Genomic DNA, 24,647 nt, shown 5'->3' with positions numbered 1-24,647 from the left:
AACATCATTTTTGCTGTTCCATGTGTTCCGTTACTCCCCAAGCCTGCACAAAATTTAGTACTTTGTGAGTCAAAATTTCATTCATATTTAGTTTTTCATCCCCTTTCTACTGAAAGAAAAAAAACAATCATAGTTGATCAGGCCTTAGATAGACCATAATAGTTTATTTGTTTCCTCGAATTAGGTCATTTGACGCTCACGTTGGGGCTGCATAAAAAATTGATTATCTTTTTAGTAATAAGTCAATTATTTCCACAAATACTGGTTCATTTGAATTTTTTCATACCTAGGGACAATTCAGACCGGCCAATTAACCTGACATGCATGTTTTTGGGATGTGGGAGGACACCGGAGTGCCTGGAGGAAACCCACGCAAGCACGGGGAGAACATGCAAACTCCACACAGGAGGGTTCGATATCAAGACCTGAGAACTGTGCCGCAAACGCGCTAACCACTGCGCTGCCGTGCTGCCCTTGGCTATAATCAAGTAGGCCTTATCGGGCAACATGACAGCATATTCTTACACATTTGCGATTCGAAGGTGACCCCGTCCTCTTGAATGTTTCTTGACCTTCAGTTAAGGACAAGAGAACGCAGACGGAAACAAAATGTGGCCCAGAAAAACAAATCGTGTTTAGCCAACACAGATATTTATCCCGCCGTTTAAACAGGTTGCGATTGTACTAATCTGTTCCCTTTTGTAACACAAGCTCCCTCACACTGCGGACACTTCATGAATCAAGTGTGAAACGTTAGGAAGTCGGTGATGAGGTGCATGTTTGAAAAATGAAAACGATAATGACTGCAAGGTTTTGGTTTAAACGTGTGACGAAGATTTTATTGACAGGAATTGTACAAGTTGGACAACGGGGAGGTCACGGCCACTAGCAGATGCCTCTCGAGAGTTTACTTAGCGGACCTTCTGGTCCTCTTATCCCAAGAGAAGTTGGCTCCGTAGGATTTGACGCGAGGCTTTGAGCTCCGTTTGTCGGTGATGTGGTAGCTCCAACCTGGAGGGCAAACATCAACGTGAACGATGGCCGGCGAGGAAGTCCCGTATGTTCGCCTTGGACCGCTTCCAATGGACCGGTTGTTGTCACCGAATCGTAAACACAGGACGAACTTTCTTTCAACAAACTCTTACCAGATGCTCAGAGGTGACTTCGGACGTTTGAACCCACGCTCTCGATCCATTCACTTGTATGCAATTATTTTAAGTTCCGTGGCACAATCTTTATCTCTGAGTGTGTAAATGATGACAACCATGTGGTCATCTTGAATACAAAATATTTTCCTAGACTTGGCAGGTTAAATACGGCTTGAAGATGCTCGTTCCAGACATGATTGAGGTTCTCTTGAGTTGTTTGAGCCTTTAACTAAACTTTAAGTGCTTTAGGAATAAACACATAAGACATTAAACTATATCGCCTGATTCAAACAGACAATTAAACGAATGTCGTGTGGGTACCGCAAGGAATAGATTCAGTGTGTAACTTTTCCGGTCCTCTGCATGATTTCCAATGTTTCCGACCACTGAAATTATGAAGTCGAAAAAATGACAAAGGTCTGAAGGAAAGTTATGCGTCTTAAATCCGAAATAATTCAGTTGCTTTTCGAAATAAATCTACTTCATAAGCTAGCTAATTACATGGCTTGGTATGTATCTCATATTTAAAAGACAAATACATTATTGAAATACATTGAACAACTTACGAGACAATTTCCGATGATTTTTATGTGAAGATTATTGGTTGAATAATAAACAACAATAATTAAAAACAACATGTTCTTATCTATGGTTGAAGAACCAAAAGAGTACCAGTGAAAGAATGGAAAGCTATTGTGTACCACTATCGATATTTCTCTACACGCCGTGGTTGTTAAAACTTGCTTCCCATGTTTTGGTCTCGCGTGATGTTACACAAAGTATATTTCAGTGCACGCGAGAAATTGGTATCAAACATGTTCGAGTCCATTAGATTTGGAATGCACAAACGCATAACAAACTGAGAAATACTAAAACATGATTACCGTTCTTCTCGGCAAAAGCAATGGCATCTTCCTTGCTAGAGAATGACAGAACCATGTTGGATAATGGATCAGAGCTGAGAACAAAAAAAGAAAAAGTAAAGACCCTCAAACATGTTTTAAAAAAAGTGGCTAAAAATGAGTTCTTACGTTGAGGCCCAGCCCATTAGGGGGTTCTCCCAACGTTCTCTGGTGTCAAAATCCATCTTCCACTTTTTGGTGCTGTTCACACCCGACTGCATGGCGCTTTTGGTCGGCACGAAGATGTGAACTTTGCGCGTTTTCACATGCTCCTCTGGCACACCCGTCAGAGGACTGATGTCCTGGGAACACAGAAGTGAAAAACACTTTTGAAAAAAGCCGAGGAATGATCACGTAGCGAAGTACAGTCGGTAGGGTGAATTGAGGTGAACAACATCTGCTTCGGAGGATGCGATGTCGTTTAGCAATTGGCTTAACCGCTTTCACCCAGAAACTGTTATTCGACTTGTCTCTCTGCCTCTAAAATTTGACGTGAAATATATGCATGGAAGGCTAGGTCATAAGGTAAGGTCTACTTGCAGGTGCTCGAGAGGTTACAAGAATACACCAATGTACTATACGTGCCAGAATTTGAATCGAGCTTTTAAATCAGTCTTTGCATGTGTCAGACACTATTTACAGTCGCTTTTATAAAACTACTAAAATGTTTTATTGATTCCAATACGAGCATATATATATATTATATTTATACATAAATATAACGTCTTAGTTTCATACCGATAATGCATCTCCCTGATGGAAATTCAAGTTGCTGCCAGCTATTTCAGGGTTGGATTCAGTTCTTTCGAATACTACAGTCCCCAGGGATAGACCTCTTACACAGAAACTATCCAACCAGCACCGGACATCTTTTGAACGTTTCATTTGAGCCTGAATCTGGTCCGTTCCATCTTAAATGTGCTCTCGTGAAAGACAGATGCATGAAAATGGGTTCAATGTAACCATTCAAAAAATGACTCAATGTAGTCCTAAAATAGTCATTGCTGCGTTTACCTCACTTTTCACGCTGGCATCTTTTCACCCAGTTTTGCTTGGTGGGAATACATAGCTTATTTTGGAATTTGAGCGATACCTGGAGACTCTTATCAACTACATAGTTGTTCCATACATTCTAGTCATTTTTGCTCCAGTATTCAAACAAAAACAAACGGGAACCAAACACGCTGCGTGGCCGAGTAAAATGAGTAGCCATCTTGGCTACTCTTGTTTGGTTGGGATCATTGAGAGATCATCAGTCTGACAACACGTGTTGAAAATTTGTTGTGATTTACTGCATTTTATTGGGTCCCAAGAGAGTTTGTGATGAGGGGAAGGGAAAGAAGAAGCAGGGAGAACAAAGATCTGGTTTGAGAACGAAATTATTGTGAAATACAAAAACGGTGTAGCAGCATATTCTATCAAACCGCTGCTCAAAGGGTAGGAGTTAACGATTTGAAATAGTTTTTGCCTTTTTAAAAAAAATCTTTTTGTGTTTAATGTTTATTATCTATACATTTAAATAACCATTGTTTAGGTAGACATTAATATTTGGAGGAATTTTGGAATGCCTATGAATGTATATAAAAGAAAAAACATTGTATGGGGGAAAATATTTTGGTACTCGAACAATTCGGTGTGAAGGGGTGTAATCAAAAAATTGCTGTGAATTTAGAACAAATCCTTTGAGGAAAAAATGTGAGGTTTGCAGTGGGCCATAGGAACCTATCTTTTGTTTCTCCTTGTTTTTTTGGTTCTCAATTCTTTAAATTCTCCTACAGCACGTTTTAAGGATTATAGAAAGAAGGCCACTGTATTAAGATAAGAGCACTGAGTGGTTATATTCCGGACTAACCTAGTGCCCCTTCGAGATCTATTGAAAAACAATTTTTGAAAGAAAGATTAAAACCAAGCAATGGGAAGCAAACGCCGGACATCTCATCGGCAGCAGCCACCCAAGAATGAGGCCTTGACTTTCAATTGAAGAATTGTACACGTTATAATGGCCAATACAACTTCAAAGAATCAAATTTTCATCATTGTCAGTCATCCGCCGCTAGATTTGTAGAGAGGAGGAAGGGGAGAGGAGGAGGCTGGGGTGTCTATGCTCTGGCAAAAAGAGCTAACGCTACTTAAGCCTCGTAAATTACAGGTCCAACTGCTAAGCTACTAAACATCTTTGCCCAGCGTCATCACTCACTGTAATCATAAACAAATTGTGCACATTGAAAGGATTGTAAAGAGGGGACAAAAAAGGGAGAAGAATTCACAAGTGCCGGGTAATTATTTCCGTCTGCCCCATCTACTTAACCTTAACAATCCCTGCGTGTCGCGGAAAAGAGAAAACATGTTCTCTTCACCCGAAGAGAGAGTGGCGGATGGCTGATGGCTGGGGAACACCCAAGAAAGTGTCAAGGTGTGACCGAATGAAGACGCCGATGTTTTCCCCTTTTGAATAGCTTCTGAATAAAAACTGGAAGAAACGTTGCCGAAGGCTGGATTTAAGCAGCAACTGTATAAGAGACCAACAATGTTTTGAGAGTTCTGACATGCTATGGCCTTAGTCTGTTGAGGGACATAAAATTGTTTTAAATTTACTATTTTTGAATATGTATATATATGTATATGTATGCTTAAATGATAATCTATTCTATCCACTCAGTTTTCAAAAACAAATCAAGTGCCAATGTCAATTCCAGCATTGACGCAGGAACAAAAAACGTTTTAAACGTTGCCAAATGAGAGAAAAAAAATTCCGTAACTGCATTTTCTAACAAAGACATTAAGTGAATTCATGTCACACACAATAAGATATAACATTAAGTTGCAAAGTCTTTACTGCACAGCATCTTTCATCATATAAGATTTTCAGGCATCCCAAATTGTTAATTATATAAAAGAAACTTCATTAAGTGATGCTACTTTATTGGATGTTCACTCATTTTCTGGCCATGCTTTTGTAACCAAATGTAAAGAAAACGTTCTATATTTAAAAAAATTAAAATGGTATGAAAGGGATTTTTAATTACAATGACATTTTGATCCTCTGCGCACGATACTACATACAAACGAGAACATGTTGAGCCCTTCAGAACCGTTTAGGTATATGCAGCAAAACATGATTTAGGATTGTTTTTGTCTGACTTTTAAAATCAATATTTTTCATCATCTGGCTTTGCAGAAACTTACTATAGGGTGTAACTTGTTCAACACTAAATTTGGAGCACTGGCCAAAATCCAAAATGCTTTGATTATAGCTAACTTTTTGCTAAAAAGTGACAGATGCACAAAAAATATTAGCCAACTCCCAAAAAAGTAAAAAAGGAATAAAAGTAATGGTTTGAGTTTTCCAATGGTCCGAGTGAAGCAGCACTTGCTTGGAGAGATTATTTTAAAATATGGAGTGACTTAGAAAACGGGAAATAGGGAGGGTGAGTCCCAGACTAATGTTTTTTGGGGGTGGGGGAGCGCAATTATTTATTTATGGGTTTGTTGTTTTTTATGCATATTTTTTTTTGTTCAACTCGGGATATGACTGAATTATAGTCTGAAATTTTTTTAACGTAATCGTTTCCAACCACAGTTCCACTGTAAGAATGTTCAATTCTTACCGAAAGTTATCTGTCAATGCAATTTTTCTTGACCTTCACACGACAAACATCGCATGCAATGAAAACCACGGAATTCTGAACACTTGGCACTTTGTGTTCACCATCTAAACATTACATAGACATAGTAAGGCAGACGATTCATCCGGATGAAGTAGTGCTTGAATCACATTTAGCTCAAAGGTACTTGATGAAGGCGGTCGGATGTGTCAAAACAAAAGCACTGGAAACATACTTAGCTCATTATGAGCCTCTGTAAGCACAACGAGCAGTCTAGACTTGGACCGAGCGCTGCGCACATAGCACTCACGAGGTTATCAGCTCAACAGACCTCGGGCCACAATACTGGATTCACAAAGGGAACGATTGTGGCTGGAATGCACTGTGTTCCCAGGAGGACTAGGCAGCAGCCGTTACAAAAGGAGAAGAAAAAAACAACCAGCACGGTGGGCACTTTTTCTTCTGCCACGTACAGGAAGCAAAATGAGAACTATCAAGTTTGACACTATTCACAGGGCCTTCACGAAGCCCGACAATACCTGGCTGCGCAGACAGAATACAGAGCTTAAAAGCAGGGGGGCGCCGGAGCTAAAGTCTTCGTCACGTGAAAGCGTGTCAGTATTTGTGACAACTCCGAGCCGCGGGCCAAAGGAAAAAAGGAGCACAGGAGGCTTGTGGCGGCTCCACTGCCACAATGCTGAAAGCTGTACCCCTAACGGGATGATTGGGACCTACGGGGGTCGGTTGCACACGATAACAAGCACTACTTGGAAATGCTGTGAGAATATATTTGATTTGTTTTCAATGCTTAAGCAGCCATGTAATCAAAAATATTTGGCCTTGTTTTGTAGTTCAAGGTCTGACTACCTTTCCACCAAGTTTTTTTTTATTTTGCACAAGAATGATCACCGTGATTGGTTGTGTTCAATCCGCCATTACTGAGCATGAATGTCAGAACTTTAAAGTGGTTTCTAGAACTATTAAGGCACAGCTAAGGAAGATCAAGACTCAAAACGGCACGACTGCATATTTGTGATGGACACCAACTTTCTCCCGACCAACATTGTATCTATGGCTAGGTTCACACCGGAGGAAAATCTGTTTTTTTTTTTGCACAAACGCGACCTGATTTCGATCTGTTAAAGTCCATCCGAACGGTATATAGCCGATATTTTCACACCAGATCCAGGCCACTTTCATTTGTGGTCCTAAATCCGATACATATCTGGTCTTTTGGAATGCAAATGCTGTATGAACAGTCGAGACACATTCATGCAACCTGTTCAAAGAGGCAGGAAGTAGACGAGAAATTAACAACCATGGTGGACAAAAACTCGGGAGGAATTTCATTGGAGGGAAAGCGAGGTTTTGAATTCAATTCATATTTGGGGGGACAGCTCTGTTCACCCTCCGGAACCATCACTTTAAACTTGCTAAGCTCCACAGTTAGCATCCAGGAAGTACTTCCCCAAAACACTAAGGGCATTGCGTTTGAAGTCATGTGTCCTCTTCTGCGCATGCGAGACAATTGTGACGTTCACACAGGAGATCACATATAAGCAAGCCTGTAAATGGGGGCACTAATGAAATGAAAACACAAGTTCCAGAACATCCTTCAGGAGACGAAGAAGGTGACGAAGACCAGCCAATCGTTTCGCAGGAATAGAGGAATGGCAGCTCACAGAATAAAAGCAAAAATGACCTACAAGGCGGTGAAACTAAGAGATAAAGAGACAAAGGATAACACACGGCATACCCACACAAATCATGCTGTAAGAGTCGTAGATAGGCGAGGCCCCCATATTCAATTGTTTGGGGGTATTCTGGCCACTTACAAGTTTGATAATAAAAAAGTAAAATAAAAACCTGCAGCGACGCGCACTGCAAACGTTTCCAACAAAGAGTTTATTTATGGATTTATCCCTCTACTAACTGGAAACAGCGTCCAATTGGTTTTAAATTTCTATTTATTCTGTTCGAATCTGCAGTATGTTCTATTAAAGATGTATTATTCATTGTACTCATTTTTCTTGTGTTTATTATAATTTTTCGCATTATAAATCAACTTCATGCTAAATTCAAGAAAATAAATCGATTACAATCCTAGAATTCAAATAATCGTTTCAATCGTCAGTGACTAGTCTACTATTAAAATAATCGTTAGTTGCATCCACAGGCTGTATTGTTTGAATGATTTACACGAAATGGTGCACATTTCCTGCAGTAAATTTCCCACAGTTTTGACGGTGGAAATCCAAACCTAAGTTTGCCCCCTTGCCGATATCTGCTCCTAACATTCTTGCTGATTTCATTCGCAGATCTACTAAAAAAAGAAGTAGGGGACATTTCAGGGATTTTTGTACAAAAGTAAATGGAAAAAAAAGTCCCCAAAAATATTTTTGACTTAACGACATCCAAGAAAACGCAGCAGACAATTCTACCGAGATCATGAGTGGCCAAGTTGGCTGAAGGTAGTGAATGTGTGGGGGACGAAGACTATCGGCTTATACCGGAGGACCTCACGGAGTTTTTGTCGGAACATCGCCAAGCGCTTGGAGCGGTGCGTCCTCGGCAAAGATGCTGTTTGTTCGCTTAACTTCGCTTTTCTTGCTCCAACGTGTAATACTCCCCCGGCGGCTATTGAGACGAAGAGGATTATTTTAGCTCTAAAACAAAACATAAAAAGAAAATTCACATCTGTTTGCGTGTCTCCTTGACGGCTCAATTTTTAGAAATTCATCTGTGTACCACGGAGCGGAGAGGCGGTCTTTCACAGAATTAGCATAGCTGACCTCAGCTACAGTAAACAGTATTACACTTGAAGATTAGAAATTCAGAAAATTGAGGTCAGTTACATGTACGGCTCGCTACAGTTTAACTGTACGGGTCAGGTGTATCGACATTTCGTTCTGTGTGCATGGTTACAAAGAATGACAATAAAAGTAAATTCTATTCTATTCTATGTATTACTTGGTGGCAAGGATCGACTGCACCTGGGGCTAAGGCTCAAAAATTATACCGATTTTAACAGTTCGAGTGCTATTGACAGCATATAGCCGTTAGGGGGCCTCCCAGCGTTGCGTGCCATTAACCGCAATTAGGTGGAGCACTTTCTTTTGTTTTTTAGCTGTTTTTCTCCCCCCCCAAAAGTATTTGTGCACAGTGTTACATAATAACTTATAATATATGGGTAAAGGCAACAAAAACTAACTGAAAAAGCTTTTGGCATCCGAAAGGCTCTTTTTAGTGAGCAGAGTCGAAAGAGACGCTTCCCGAAAAATTGACGTGTAATAATAATAATTATAATAACCCCATAGACATCAATTAAATCCTAACTTGCAAATAATGTTTCTTAATGACATGGGTTTTGCCCAGTCAACCCATTTCGCGGTACCAATACACATCCATGTTTAGGACAGAAACAACTACAGTGTGTCTGTATCCTTCTACAAAGCCACACTGGAGAGCATTCTGGCATTCAGAATCACCGTTTGGTATGCTGGGAGCACGGCAGCGGACAGAAAAAGCATACAGAGAAGTGATCGACACAGCAGCCCAGAAGATCATCAGCTGCTCTGCCCAGTCTGGGGGACACTGCCAGCTTGTGATACCGCAGCAGAACCGTCAACATTATAGAGGACTATTCTCACCCTGGCCATCACCTCTCTGACCTGTTGACCTGTGGTAAGCGTTAGAAGTCCGTTATAACAAGGACAAACGGGCTCAGAGACCTTTTCTTCCCGCCATCACTACCCTAAACAAGAGCGCAAAACTGAAAATACATATCTTGCGAATTATTTGGGGATTTTGGTTGCTGCTAAATGTTGTTGCACTACTTTTTATTGCGCTATAGTAACAATGCACTATTTGTGACATAGGCCAGTCTCTAAGCACTACACTCAACATATTTTGCCCATTTTTCAAGAGTCTTTTTATTTTCTCTTTGAAGTCTTTTTTACGTGTTTAACTTGATGCCAAGATTAGTCTTGTTTCATACAATGTTTCACTAGGTTGTGACCAATTACAGTAAAAACAATTTGCGTGTTTGTAGGCGAAGGTCGATAAACCTGTTCAAAAAGATGAAGCATATTGTTACATTCATAACCTAGAGCTCAATCAGCTCGGCAGCCTAGCTGGTAGGGCGCCCGCTCCGAGACTGGGAGGTCACTGGTTCAAGCCTCGGCCGAGTCATACCTAAGACTTACAACATTGGTACTCATTGCCTCCCTGCTTGGCGCTCGGCAATAAAGGAATTGGCCATTTTAGCAGTTGGGTCTAAAATGGCGGCGCCCTGTTTGGCTGCGGCTGCATCGGCTCTCTACAGTTTAACTGTGTGGGTCAGGTGTATCATCATTTCGTTCTGTGTGAATGGTTACAAAGAATGACAATAAAAGTAAATTCTATTCTATTCTATAATCATTGTATTTAATAGTTTTTAGGATATACCGTCTGAATTATTTTGATTCAGAAGACTAAAGATAACCACAACCAGGGAAAAAATGTGAACAGTTTATAGTCTTCTACAGCCCAAAATATTAAGATTATTCTATTTATGATCTATATTTCTGGTTTAATCGACATAAATGATGCGCCTTTCTGTATTCTTGGGTCAATTTATTTTCGTTCATTCCAATGTGACTCTTCCCTTTTATTTTAACAGTGACTATATTAGCCAATCGATTGAGAGAGAAGGATGGACTGGAGTTGTTTGACTAAACATATCACTCGACAGCAGACGCCACAACAGCCATGACACCTCGGTCATACGGTCAAGCTATCTTAGCACAAACATCCGAACGACAAAGCTGCAGCTCGGCAGCCCGGAGAGGTCAGGGGGTTACTGGAACTGAATCATGTTGAGTCAGCGTGTGTTGAAAGCCCAAACACATCACCCTTAACCCCACCCCAACTCCGGTGTTCGGGCAGCGCCCAGACTCAGACCTTCACTCAACAACCTCAGTAGGTTCCCACCTTGGTAGCATCTTTGAAGTGTAAAAAGTGTGCCAATTACTGATTGGCTATAGAAACAAATCTCATGTTGCTTGCTCGCGCACAGTAGTGGTCACGGCCAAGCCAACGAGAAGCAGCTGCCGTGGGGTTCATCGCGAATCTCACGTTACGCATACCATCAGGATGGAAAACGCCGGATGGACCGTGTCCTTTGTGGGTATCATGTCTGCTGTGTAGTCTGATATAGCCCATACGCACTTGCTTCAAGACAAATCCTTAAAAGCCTACATTTTCACTGATATAGTGCTAATCTAGAACAACAGGTGATTTTCAAACAACAAAAACTCCATTATTGTTAGCGCTCTTGAAGCACCAAACAAATGCATTGAAAGTGACTTGCACGAGTCCAAAATGGAACCAGTTACTAGAATTTGTCACTCGTAAATCCTTTACTGGGAAAACATTATTACCATTTGGCAGAATTGTCTGGTCCTGAGGTTGAGAACGTATGGCTCACAAGTCAGATATAGCCCTTTCACAAGTACATCAGGCACAGAGATAGACTATGGGCCATTGTGATTTTCTATGTGACTTTCCAATTTTAGTGTGCGCAAAGCCCAAGCGGCATAGTAAGCCATTCGTTCAATCCGGAAATAGGGCAAAGTTTCAACAGCAATTTACACTCACCGAGGGATATCTGTATTTACCGTTATGGAAAATAGTCTCGTGTAGCCTGTACACACATGCTTCAGGACAAATTCTTAGGAGCCTAAATCCTCACGGAAAAACAAAACAAGTAATTTTCAAACACTGGACTGAAACCAATAAAAAACGCATTATTGTTAGCTCCCTTGAAACTCCAAACAAATCCATCAGAAAGGACCTGCAACAAAATCCGAAATGGAACCAGTTACTAGAATTTGTCACTCGTTAATCCTACTTTCCCATAGTCTTCCAAAAAAATTTACCAGTAACACATCATTTCGCTTTGGTGGAATCATCTAGTCAATTTGTTTAATGGTACATCTACTACAAGTAGCCAGGAGGGGGATAAGAAATGAGGTTTTACATGACATCAGACATACTATGTCTATAAAAGTGTCTTTGTAGCTCTTATTAAGTAAACACTAGTAGAGAGCAGGCTATTCCCACCTAACAACACTTGAAAACTGCCTATAAAAACGGCCAACACTGACAGTGCTGAGGAATCTTCTTAAGAGGCTTCGTCTCTTTAGAAGAAAGCGTTAATGAATGAAGTACTATTTGGTGGAGGATGCATAATAAAGCCACTTGTCTGATGCCCTTCAAAGACATCAGCAGACACAGCTGACATTTTTTATTTCACGTGGCTTCGGAGAGCGAGCAGACAAAACACACTTGAGTTTGTGTCTGAGGGGGGCGAAGGGACGGGAGCTGGGGCCGGGTCTGGTGTCGCAAGCATGCTCCATGTCTGAGGCTAGACAGGCTTAGCGACTACACAGCCCCCTGTACAGCAGAACTAAATATAGCACAACTGTGAGCACTTTGAGTTTTATAGTATTCTGTGTCTTTACTGAGCAAGAAAATGTATTTTACATTATATTTGTCTTATTGTTAGTGTGACATTAAGTTCCTGTTTGAATTAAGATAGCACCTATTGCCACAATAATGGTGCAAGCGCTTCATATATGGAGAACTGATCCTTGCCATGTGTCGAAATAAATGTATGAATAAACCTGCATATGTTATATATGAATCACCACAAATAAATCACGTATGACACAAATAAGACAGAAATTCAATTGATCCAATCATGTCTGCATTTTGTCATTTAGTTACGTACTTATTTTGTCCTTTACTTTGCCGTGTACATCGTTTTTGCTTTGTATTTTGTAGTGTATTTTTCTGCGTATATAAATGACTATAAACAGCAAAAAAAGACAAAATGTTATATATTAGGTATTATGTGATCATTTGTGTTCATTGTTTGTATGGCATGTATTTGTAGGTATTTATTTATTAATACATTTATTTCTACATATGGCAAGCCATATACATACTGTCAACAATATGCTAGATAAAATTTTGGATAATGAGTGTATTGATGTTCTTACAATTTTGTTATTTTTTTAATCTTGGTACAACGCTCCTACATCGGAGAAAGGCAAGCATATGTTCATGAGTCGTAAACCCCACAAAGTGCCTTTTTTGTAGTTTTCGCTAGGTTCTGTATTGCATTGGTTCTCAACCTTTACTCCATGTAAAACTTTGTCAGCCAAGTGCACCCCTCCAGCACAAATTTTTAAGTGTGTAAAAAACACATTTTAAAACCTTTTATTAAGGAATATAATGATCTAATTATGATTGTATCTTAGTTTTTCCTTAACTATTTAGAAATGTAAAAAAATAAGTCAAGTCATGTTTATTTCTATATCACTTAGTCTCAAATGGCTGTACATAATACATTTACACCATCCCCTGAATTAAAATCTAAACAAGAGCAATGAAAAACTCAAAATCATCAGTATGAGGAAATGAAGGAACCTTTAGAATGAGGGAGTTCCCCTTCTAGAAGGACCAGGCTGCAACGGATGATGGAAGGGCATCAACAGACAACAAAGTTTCAACAGCATAAAGCAAGTTAGATTCAGCATAAGGCAAGTTAGATTTAAGACTTAATCCCTTTTGAAATCAAATTTAGTAGAAACAAACAAACAAACAAAAAATGTCTTGCATACAATGCATCGTGTCTCGTATGCATGACCTTGCACAGCTTTTAGCCATTGCGAAAAACGTTTGTTGGACAGCCACTATCCATCCATCCATCCATTCTTTATCTGCACCGCTTATCCTCATTAGGGTCGCGGGTGTGCTGGAGCCCATCGCAGCTATCCTCAGGGAGTGGGCAGGGGACACCCTGAACTGTTTGCCAGCCAGTCGCGGGGCACACAGGGACAGACAATTCACTCGCTAATTCACACATAGGGACAATTTGGACCAGCCAATTTACCTGAAATGCATGTTTTTGGAATGTGGGAGGAAACTGGAGTGCCTGGAGGAAACCCACGCAAGCACGGGGAGAACATGCAAACTCCACACAGGAAGTTCGATCTCATGACCTCAGAACTGTGCTGCACACGCGCCAACCACTGCGTCGCTGTGCTGCCGGACAGCCACTACTTCTCATTAAATGTATATTTTCCAGGCATGGTCCAAAGTAATTGTCCAAAGTTGCTTTGAGTATTGTGGGTAGACCTAAGACATGCGTCTGACTGAAATCACATTACCGTTTTGATAGTACAGTCATTGTGGTCACGCCACATTGCCACCAAAGTAAATGGGTGAATCATTAAAAAAGACAATTGATCAATGTTACCGAATCTTTTCAGTTCAAACAAATATAAATCTTATTTATGCGTTCAATTTTTTTAAGACTTTGGAAAATCGGATTTAAGTCATTTTAATGCCAATTAAGGCCTTACTTTTTAGAATAAGGAATTTAATGATTTTAAGACATTCAATGATCTGTGGAAACCCTGGACAACACACAGACATCATTAACATAAAATATAGGTAATAACAGAAGGTCCGGTTGACGGCTTCCTGAAACAACATTTTTCATAAGCTAGCGGATAAACACTTCCATTGAGGTTGCAGATCAAAATTCTGAAACCTGCAGATTTCTTCTCGTGTCTTGGGATCAGTATTGGACCCGTATTTACAGAGGAAAGGATTCGAGCAGGAACATAGAGAAAATTTTAATCTGAAAACTATGAAGGGGCCAGTCCATGCATAATTTTGTAGAATACCGACAGAACATTGAAATCACACATTAACTGACAGGGAAGCAGTGCAGGTCAGCCAATATCAGGATAATGAGATCAAACTTTCTTGTCATAGTTAAAAGCCTCACTGCAGCATTTTGTATCAACTACAGGCGCTTGGTTCTGGACTTCGGGGGACCGGAGAGTAGTACATTACAGTAATCGAGATGGGAGGTACCAAACACATGAATTATAATCTCAGCATCAGACTGGAAGAGCATAGGGCGAATATTTGCAGTAGTGCAAAGATGGAAAACCTGTTCTAGTAATATTCTTAAAATGTAACTGAAAGGACACATTTGAATCAAAAGTGACACTTAAAGTTTTGACCAAGTCACTTTGCGTGATATTACATTTCTCAAGGTTCAGAGACGTGTTTGAAAACAAGTCAATGAAAAAGGACCAATAATTAACATTTCAGTTTTTTTCAGGATTGGGGCGCAATAAGTTAAGAGTCATCCATCTTTTTATCTCAGTGAGGCAGGCCTAAAAATGTCCACAACTTAGAAGATAGTTGAGTGTCATCTGCATAGCAATGGAAACTCATATTGTACTCCCAAATTAATGTCACCTAATATGGATGCTGAAATAAAGGGGACCAAGTACTGAGCCATGCGGAAAGCCACAGGTAACACGAAAAGGCTCAGAGGTCAAATTCAAGTCAGTCACCGTATCAAACACAATGCGTGCAATCTGAGAGGTAGGATCTGAACCATGAAATGACAGTTCCTGGGAGACCAATCCATTTTTCCAGCCCATATAGTAAGATATTATGGTCACAGTGTCAAGGGCAACACTCAGATCCAGCAGCGACAACAGTGATGCGCCGGAGTCCATTGCTAGGAGAAGTTCGTTTGTTACTATAACCAGGGCTGTCTCAGTAGAGTGATTGGCCCTGGAAACTTACTGCATTTTGCTACTACACTGTGCTCTCTGGCACTGGTTTTCATTCACATTAGACGATAAAGTGCCAATCAAGGTGTGCCTAATTCGTAAAAAAAATAAAATAATGGACCCCCTCCTCACTCACTGGCTCTTTTGAATAACATGGGTAGATTTTGAAACAGTACAGACGAGAAAGTAGCCGATTGGCAGAGGTATTAAAAGCTTCGTCCAAAATTTCTCTATGCCATACAAACCAAGCAAATGCGTGATTGGTTGTGACACAATTAGGACGATGATAATTGGACGCATCTTGGACCTGTCATGTATTTCATAACAAGACTTGGCCCCAAGTAAGAAGCGGTTCGGTTTCTCACAATCGTATTTGTTCGGTTTAACCTTGCAGTTCTACTGCAGACTGCATTGGTAGTATTGGCGCCCTGATAGAAAGGAAAAGGGGCACATCGACATTCACCCCGTAGGATCCGGGAGTCGAACCTGTGGCCTCTCTGCCCCAAGACTACCTCTGAGCTACTGATGACAATGACATGTTTGAGGCCTTTTTTTGAGCAGAAAGAGGCAGGTAAAAGTGATTTATTCTTAAAACATATTATTGCAGACGGATCGAAATTTTCTAAAATTGGCTTCTTTGAAGGGCGAAAGAGACACCTCTTTTCCTGAGGTTAAACAGCAACACCGTCTCAGTGTCGAGAGTAAATACACCTACATTCTAATGGCTGCAGTGTGAAGCCGCATTCTTACTTAAGATCCCTTGTTTGGAAATCAGTATTTACAGTCGAACACTGTCACGGCAAAAACAGGAGATTCTACGTGATTGCAGACAGTATACAAACTGTAACTGGGCTATTCTTTTAACACCTTGATAACTTTAGTAGACACTCATAATATAGAGAGAAGACATCAATGGATTTTAAACCAGCAAGGAGGAGGGAAGCCTTCAAATATGGAATTTCAACCCATTCTTAAGGCCCTCCCCTAAACCCTTCATTTCTTTCTATTACATACCCTAGCTTACAAAAGCAGATCTGCCCTAAAGGGTGTTGAAATCGAAGATCAACAAAATGGTTGGCCGATTGAAATCTCCTTTGCAGGTGTCCAATATTGAAAAACAGAATAAACATAGCAGAACAGCAGGCTTACACATTGTTATTTGTATATTTTTAAGAAAAAGCAAGAAAAATGATTTGTTTTCTTTGATTTCCATTTGTACGGTTTTATCTTTTAATTTGTATATATTCATGTACAAATATTTTGAAATTATATTTCCATTTGGCTCGAGCCTGAGATAACAACGGTTGATTAAGCGTTGACGATATAGTTTAATTTCCAGGATAGGCCTTTTTTTTTTTCAAGGCGGTTCTAATGCAACTCTTAAGTTTTCAAAATATTACAAACAACAAAAGATTTGCTGGGGTGGGTGGTTAAATGACCAGAAAAAAAGTATTTAAATAGACAAAAAATTTTGAAGATTCACCATGCTTAGCATCGAAAAGGCCCACAACTTTCATATGCGTCAGCATAATTATTATTTTTGCTTCCAGTCTCAATCCCCCACTCTCCAATAACATGCCTCCACTACCTTGTAAAACCCAAGTGCCTTAAGAGAACTCTATAACAAGGATTCACAAGCACTTTAAGAATACAGTGTTGTCTTTATGTGGAGAGAAGGAGCACACTTGCTTGGCTAAATTCAACAAAGGTACTCAGACGTATTGACATGAGATTATCGCTTATTTTACGCACTTTCCAGGAATTGCGGCGTAAAACGATCCCTGCCGAAGGCCGGGAAAGAAAGGCGCGAGGTTGGGCCACGAGTGAGGTGGCAGACGTTTCGTGTAAAGCTGTGTATCAGTGGCCTGCCAGCCGGACACTGGGAGCTGCCCAGCATGCTTAATCAAACAGTAATTACAAACAAAAGCAGGTCGGCATGGGCAGTCTAGGGAACAGCTCTGGGCACTGGGGCTCCATCACGCAGGTCTTTCTTCTTCTTCTTTTTTTTGTCAGGGCCTCAATTGAGGGGCTTTGTCAACAATGTGCTCACAGACATGGCAAACGTTGAAAGGTTGACGACAGAATGGTGAGCATTGTAGGCAGTTACTTTCATTTTGTAGTAATTTTGGTTAATACAGGGTTTGTAAACATTTTCCATGGCCAAACTTTTTGCTGAATAAAAATGTTGCTACACATAAAAATTGAATTGATTGCACTTTCTTCGTTTTTGTTTTGTGTGAAAGATCTTAATGGAATATGATCTGTAGATAAAGTATCTTACACATTTAAAGGTGATTAGCATACATTAATATTTTGTTTATCGTTAAGTTATTTGTCCACAATTGTTTTTTTATTGTTTTATATTTTAGAGCATCCTGTTGTTTCGTGCACTATTTTTTTCTATCCGTCCAAATTTTCAATATTTGACATAAAAAAAATGTTTTTTTTTTAAAAACGATTCATCGATTGATTCATCGATTATTCAAGGGTTTATTAATTGCAGCCCAAGTCAAATATGATTTTTTTCCTCAGGGTTTCTATGCTGTCGACTACATTTTTTAGTAAAAAATAGGTTAAAATTGTTTTGGATTTTTCAATATGGAGTTATAAATATTTTAATATATGTTTCCTGTGTTTTTCAGATTTACCATTTAAGTGTTAATTTCGCTTTAGTTTCCTCCTTATAAGTCATTTATAATAATAATAAATGGTAATATATGAATTGAATATATGAAAAGCCAAACAGCCGCTTAGGAGCCAAAAGAGTCCGCTCTTTTTAGTTAGCCGAGCCCAAAAAGCTTGTTCTCTAAAAAGAGGCTCCTGCCGCTAGTGGTAGAAACTCAATATTGCAAGAAACTAGGGCAGCACGGAAGCGCAGTGGTTAGCGCAGCACAGTTCTGCGGTCATGAGGTTGAACCTTCCTATGTCTGTCTGTCTCTGTGTGCCCTGCAACTGGCTGGCAACCAGTTCAGAGTGTCCCCTGCCCACTGCCTGAAGATAGCTGGGATGGGCTCCAGCACCCCCACGACCCTACTGAGGATAAGCAGTGCAGATAATGAATAAATGATTGAAATGTTTAGTTCATCCAAATAATCTTTACTCTAGGAAAGTCTAGCAAAGGTTTTTTTCTGTGTTTGATGGTAAATTTGAGACAACAGATGTATTCTCATTGCTGCTCAAAACATAAAAAAGGACAAAACCACAGAATCACCATCTCTCCCACCCCCACCCCAAACCATATGTAATGGAGATGAGCAATGCACAGAGTGCAGATGCAAGTTACCGTAAGCGTTGTTTGGTCTGGGGCAGACGGGATCGATGGGCAAGGGACCGAATGTCACCCATAAGATTCAGACAAGACTTTTTGGCGCTGGATCAAAAGATCGTTTTGCCAAGGCCAATATGCAAGCTCATCTAAATGAGGTTATTCAGCAATGTTGGCACCACGATGCAGCAATTCATTTTCGGGCTGCTCGGTCGGTTGCATGCAAACCCCAGATAACCCCTCTGCGGTTTCAGATCAGAGTTTGATTGGTCTAACCAGAGCGCAGATTTGCACTTATTGACGTCCGTATAAAAGACTAGCGTGCTGACAAAGTATGAATGAGGAAAAGGGAGAGCGCTCCCATTAGATTCTCCCATGTTAGGTAGGGACCACTGTACAGTAAACAGCTGAGGACTTCTGCGCCAGAGCAAGTGTTGGGAGTTTTTACTGCCCTCGCCAGGAACAGCGGGCCACAAAGAGAGCTCTGTGGCCGAAAACACTGAAGTGGCCACTGTCTTTCTTTTTGAGTCTTGGGGAGTCTCACAAACCTTTTCCAAGCTTCTTTTCTTTCATGCCCCCCTCCTCATATTTGAGGCCCTTTTTTTTCTATCTTCGCTGCTGTTGCGCTCAGTAGCCCCCACTGAGAAGACAGAGACAGACACTCCATCCAGCCAAAGGTTTGTCTGCCAGTATGGTCAGCTTTGGTGAGGGAACAAAAGCACACCGACGCTGCCCACACACAGAAACAAGCCCAAACCAGACCCCCAACCCAGAATCCCCCTAAAAAAGCACTCAACAGACCCCCTCATTCTTTCCAAACTCTCCATTTGGTATCTCTTATCTGACTTGTCCATAATGGCTTTTACAGTAGAACCTAGGTCTATGTTTACCACCGCAGATTTGTTAAAAACAAATTTGACTTTTTTAAGGGGAAAGAAATCATAGGTGCAACTTTACATAATTTTAAATAATTTAATGTTTTAGGTTAATATCAATACAAGAATATTAATTCCTGAATTTTTGGTAGAAAATCGTCATCTTTTTGAATTTTGCAAGTCCACATAACTGTATGTGTAATCCTTTATTCTTCCTATCTGCGTCACTAGGGGTAATGTGTTGCAAAAAAAAAAGGAAAATTGAAAGAAGAACACAGATGTTCTCAAAATTAAGATAGAAGAACTCCTTATGTGATGCTTTAATGTAGGAATCTGTGTTATGTATCAGTTCCTTGTGGCTTTAGAGGAAAAAGCTTCTTTTGTTTTCTTCATGTTAAAAGGTATAAACAAACCCCCCACAAAGATTTGTTCTGTGGTGTGTTTTTACAAGATTAAATTAAGCTGAAAAATATGAGCAAGTTTATGAGTAAAAGAAAAAATACAGAAGAGTGGGAGGGAACATGAAAACATAGAAGGCCCAAAATGGGGCACAGGGTGAAAAATACTGAGGAACATATCAATTTACAGTAAGGTTTTGGTGCATGCCATGTGAAATATCAAGCTTAAACTACACTATCATGTAAAAGAAATGTTCATGTCAGTCTTGATTGATTCTTTCTTACTTCTTATGTGGGGTTTCCTTCTTCCAAATCCCCCAAAAATATGTATGTATGGATGGATGGATGGATGGATGGATAAATTAATGGATGATGAAGGCCATTTCTTCTTTAGCTGCGTACAGTCATTTGATTTATGTAATTTTGAAGAAATCAGTTTGTTATTTCACCTTACCTTAAGCATGTCTCCTTTTAGTGAAAACTATTATAATTACACAGTTTCCAATTCAACTGATTCCAGGGCCAATTTGGCAGCCGGCTAAATAGATCCCTAACATTACCTTTCACACAAGCATAATTGTTCCGAGTTATTATAAAAGCTTGCGGAACATGAAACTGTCTTAAACTTGTGTGTCTATGTCGGAACAAGGAGAGAATCCTTACCAGTTTCTCATCAACTGTAATAAGCTGAGTGTCACGTCCAGCACCCTCCGCCAGCCTCTGAGCAGACGTACTCGTGAACCTAAAGCCGTTAAAAATAAAAATAAAATGCATAAGGAACAGCAATAGTGACAAATTATTTGGTGAACACAATAGTTTTTCTTTTTAAAGGGTATGTGTACATGAATTAACATTTCTATAATGTCTTGTGCATGATAGACTAGTGCAGAAAGTGAAAAGAGAGTGGGAGTTAATCTCTCTGCCAACTATTAGTTCTGTCTAGTGAACTTCTGGCCAAGTATGGCTCTCATCCTAATGACAGGACGTGCTTCGTGTCAACTGTGGTCAACTGTCCGATTAGGAGTGAATGTGTAGCTCTTTGTCAGTGTGCAATGCGCATCTAGAGCGCCATTCTTCTGGACAACCACAACGATGAGCCTGACTGAAATTTGTTGCGATGTTCTTGTCCAAGAACAAAATGGTATATGGCAGTTCCCCAACGATAACTGGAGGTCTTCATATTTTTGAAATAAGGAATTTGATTCATCAATTAGTTTGTATTTATCTCCCCAGAAGGGAGATTACCTCGTATGTGGCCACTTCCCAAGGTTTCTTCATTTTCCTCAAACTGATGTTTTTGAATTTTTACTTGCCCTCATGTAGGTTTCAGATCAGGGGATGTTGTAATGGTGATCTGTTCAACACTTTAGTTTTTTGTTTTTGTGATTAAGGGCTATATAAATAAACACGACTTGACAAAATTGATTTGTATAACGCAATAGTTAGTTTGAGTCTTTTTAAAGAGTATGTGTACATTATTTAACCTTTCAGTAATGGAATATGTAGATGAGAGTTTCCTTGAATGAATTAATGAAAACTTTATTTCAAACGTTATAAAAATAAAAAGAGGACAAAAACAATGACTTAACAACAAAAATAATGTTAACGTAACATGTTTGAAAAAGGGTAGTAAGAAGCAGACGCTTATTTTCCCTACCCCTTCATTTTCCCCATTGAATACATTTTACAGATGGCTCCTCTTGTGTCTAATTTAACAAAGTCTCACGGATATACATATTATATCGGTCGGATATCAATAATTGTAATAATAACAATAGTCAGATATCTTATACACTAATCATCATAGTACCCATCTATTTACATTATAATCCTACTAGTCACTAAGTATCATTGTGACACCAATTATAATAACAACAATAGCAATAATAACAGTTATGATATAATTGTAACAATAACAACAACATTAATTATAGTTGTAAACGCAGTATTTCCAATCTCTAGTATCACTCATACGCCATTTTCTTTCCTCTGTATTCTGCCAGTAATGTTTTTTTTTTTGCATCTATATTTGAACACAAGAATTGTTGGACATTGTTTGATCTCGTCTCGTAAATTGTTCCAAAGTTTGACTCCAGACACAGACACACACATCCTTTTCCTGGTGGTTCTCACCATTGGGATTTTGAATTTACGACAGCCCCTTAGGTTATAACTTCCCTCTTTCCGAGTGAATAATTTTTGGATGTTTTCTGGCACTGTGTTTTTGTTGACCTTAAATCGCGGTTGTGAAGTGAAATAATTTACTAAATCATCCAACTTTAATCATTTGGACTGCAGGAATAAAATATTAGTATGATCCCGATATCCTCCACTTTGTATGGTTCTAATTGCACGATTTTGGAGGATAAAAATAGTGCAAAATAGTAATTCTAGGTTGAAATGAATAAAAGAAGTGTATTAAATGCACGAGGGAGAGAATGAGATAGATCTGTCCACAATTTGGGCATCACTAGTAGAATCCAAACGAATAACATTTGAAAATATTAGTGTGGCACTACACGGCTTGTTTACATTTTCAGAGGTCAAAGTACTGCTCATTGGCTTTTAATTAAAAAGCAATGAAGTTTATATCATTTTGTGGTATTTATTTCCCCGAGCTTGACACAATGGATGAATTAATTGCCCTTGCCGAATACAGATTTTCTTAAATCTTTGACATCTGTTAGCATTGGCTAGTTAGCTAGCTGGCTAGTTTGAAAGGACTTATTGAAGGACTCGTTTATTTTATTGTGTTTGTTCGTAAGGTTTGAACAGTGTTATAGATGTTTGAATGGTTAAAACACAAATTTAACTCTGTCTTATAAACAACCCTTAGATATGTAGCGCTTGGGAAAATATGAAGTGTATCTTTAGCCGGCGACAAGCTAGCTACAGGATCACGTTCCACGTTATTTTTTTGTCAATTGACGTGAGCCCACCACAGACACATACATGCATGCTAAAAATACAAAATAGTAGACATGAAACTTACCTGAGGGGGTTCAGGAACACTTTAGAAGCTGCATTTATCAAAGAAAGACGTCCTAGTCCCACAAGTGACATTGAGGTCGCCATGTTTGTTGTCATGGAATACGTACGGTAACAGCAGAGGGATAAAATAGTTGTGTACTGAGAGGACAGTGATCATTATAATTATGACAATAATACTGTAATAATTACAGTAATAGTCAAATCAAGTGAAGTCATTTTTAATCACAAAGAGTCTCAAAGGGCTGCACTGATTAAAGACTATTGCAAACTATTATTACAGACTACACCATCCCCTCTTCTAAAACCTACATGAGGGCAAATAAGACACATATTATCAATATATTGTGATCATGCTATTAAATGAATTGCCTTCTTTATACGTCTACAACTATTACCCCTATTACTATTACAATTACTAGTCATCCATCCATTTTCTGCACAGCTTATCCTCAGTAGGGTCGCGGGGGTGTAGGAGCCCGTCTCAGCTGTCCTCAGGCAGTGGGCAGCGGACACCCTGCACTGGTTGCCAGACAGTCGCAGGGCACACAAAGACAGACAACTCACTCATTCATACCTAGGAAAAATTTGGACCAGACATGCATGTTTTTGGAATGTGGGAGCAAACCAGAGTGCCCGAGGAAACCCACTCAAGCACAGGGAGAACATGCAAACTCTGCACAAGAAGATTCGATCTTATGACCTCAGAACTGTATTGCAGACGCGCTAACCACTCATCCGCCGTGCCGCCCTACTACTATATTATATTTAGAGAAACAATACGTGGAAGAGTTGTCATAATTCGTTCCGGTCACTTTTAGTTAGAATTGTTGGTATCTATAAATATTTTTAGCTGCATGGCTTCTTCTCCTATCACTTACTTAGAAATTCACAGGCCATATTTTCTGATTCTGAAGCCCGTCCTTGATTTAATTTGACAAAGACACATTCTATTTGGGATGGACAAGTACAAATACTAGGTGTCTGTGCTGATACCTGGCTTTTTTGAGATGTCAGTACTCTTAATGGTTACTTGTACACGTACCTGCTCCCCTGTATTAGCCATTTAACAATCACAAACTTAAAATGATTAACCTGGAATATTATCACACAATTTCTATTGCATTTACAACTTGGGGAGGTCAACAAGCACTATTTTGTGGATATTAGTCAATTTATCCTAAAATTCTATATCATCTATGGTTTCTCTTTTCGATTATTATTATTACATGTTTACCCCAGAGTGACGTGTGTAATCTTGTATCAAACAATGTTCTTTATGTTTTCATCAATGAAAATAATAAAATTTCTATTTATAAAGGGAATAATAAATTGACACTGATAGAATTCAATTTCGAGGAAAAATATCAGGTTAGGTTTTAAAGATTTTCGTAGAGAGAAAGGAAATATCATGTTTTAGCGGTTAAGTCAGTATTCATGACTACTGATGTCCCGGTTGCCATGGCGCCCAATTGGCCTCGCCTGTGTGGCGCCAGCTGCAGCTGGTTGACGGATTGGCTTTCCGTCTTTTTAAGCTCAGTGCTCTCACTCTTCCTTTGTCAGTCCGTCAACGAACCTCTACCTCGCAAGACGTGGGTTTTGACTCTCTCCTGTTTCCTGTTGGTATTTCCTGTCCGGTACTCATCTCATCTCATCAGCCGTACCGCTTATCCTCATTAGGGTCGCGGGGGGGCTGGAGCCCATCCCAGCCATCTCCGGGCAGTGGGCAGGGGACACCCTGAACTGTTTGCCAGCCAGTCGCAGGGCACACATGGACAGACAACTCATTCGCTCATTCACACCTAAGGACAATTTGGAC

The 24,647-nt window shown here is 39.7% G+C and overlaps 1 protein-coding gene across 1 annotated transcript; it reads right to left on the bottom strand.

Moving 5' to 3' along the window:
* Positions 1-811: 811 nt before the first annotated feature.
* ndufs4 (NADH:ubiquinone oxidoreductase subunit S4) lies at positions 812-22,998 on the bottom strand. Its single transcript, XM_088335207.1, has 5 exons — positions 22,833-22,998; positions 20,504-20,582; positions 2,180-2,352; positions 2,033-2,106; positions 812-1,011 (listed from the first exon to the last, which is right to left on the bottom strand). Exons 1-5 carry the CDS (start codon positions 22,925-22,927, stop codon positions 908-910), a joined length of 525 nt encoding a protein of 174 aa, XP_088191333.1. The 5' UTR covers positions 22,928-22,998; the 3' UTR covers positions 812-907.
* Between the last annotated feature and the right edge of the window lie 1,649 nt (positions 22,999-24,647).

The sequence above is a fragment of the Urocampus carinirostris genome, chromosome 5 (genome assembly GCF_059441175.1).
Source record: "Urocampus carinirostris isolate Australia breed hairy pipefish chromosome 5, RoL_Ucar_1.0, whole genome shotgun sequence".
NCBI classification, from domain to species: Eukaryota; Metazoa; Chordata; class Actinopteri; order Syngnathiformes; family Syngnathidae; genus Urocampus; species Urocampus carinirostris.
The sequence above is the reverse complement of the archived record's forward strand: the minus strand, read 5'-3'. Positions and strand labels throughout refer to the sequence as shown.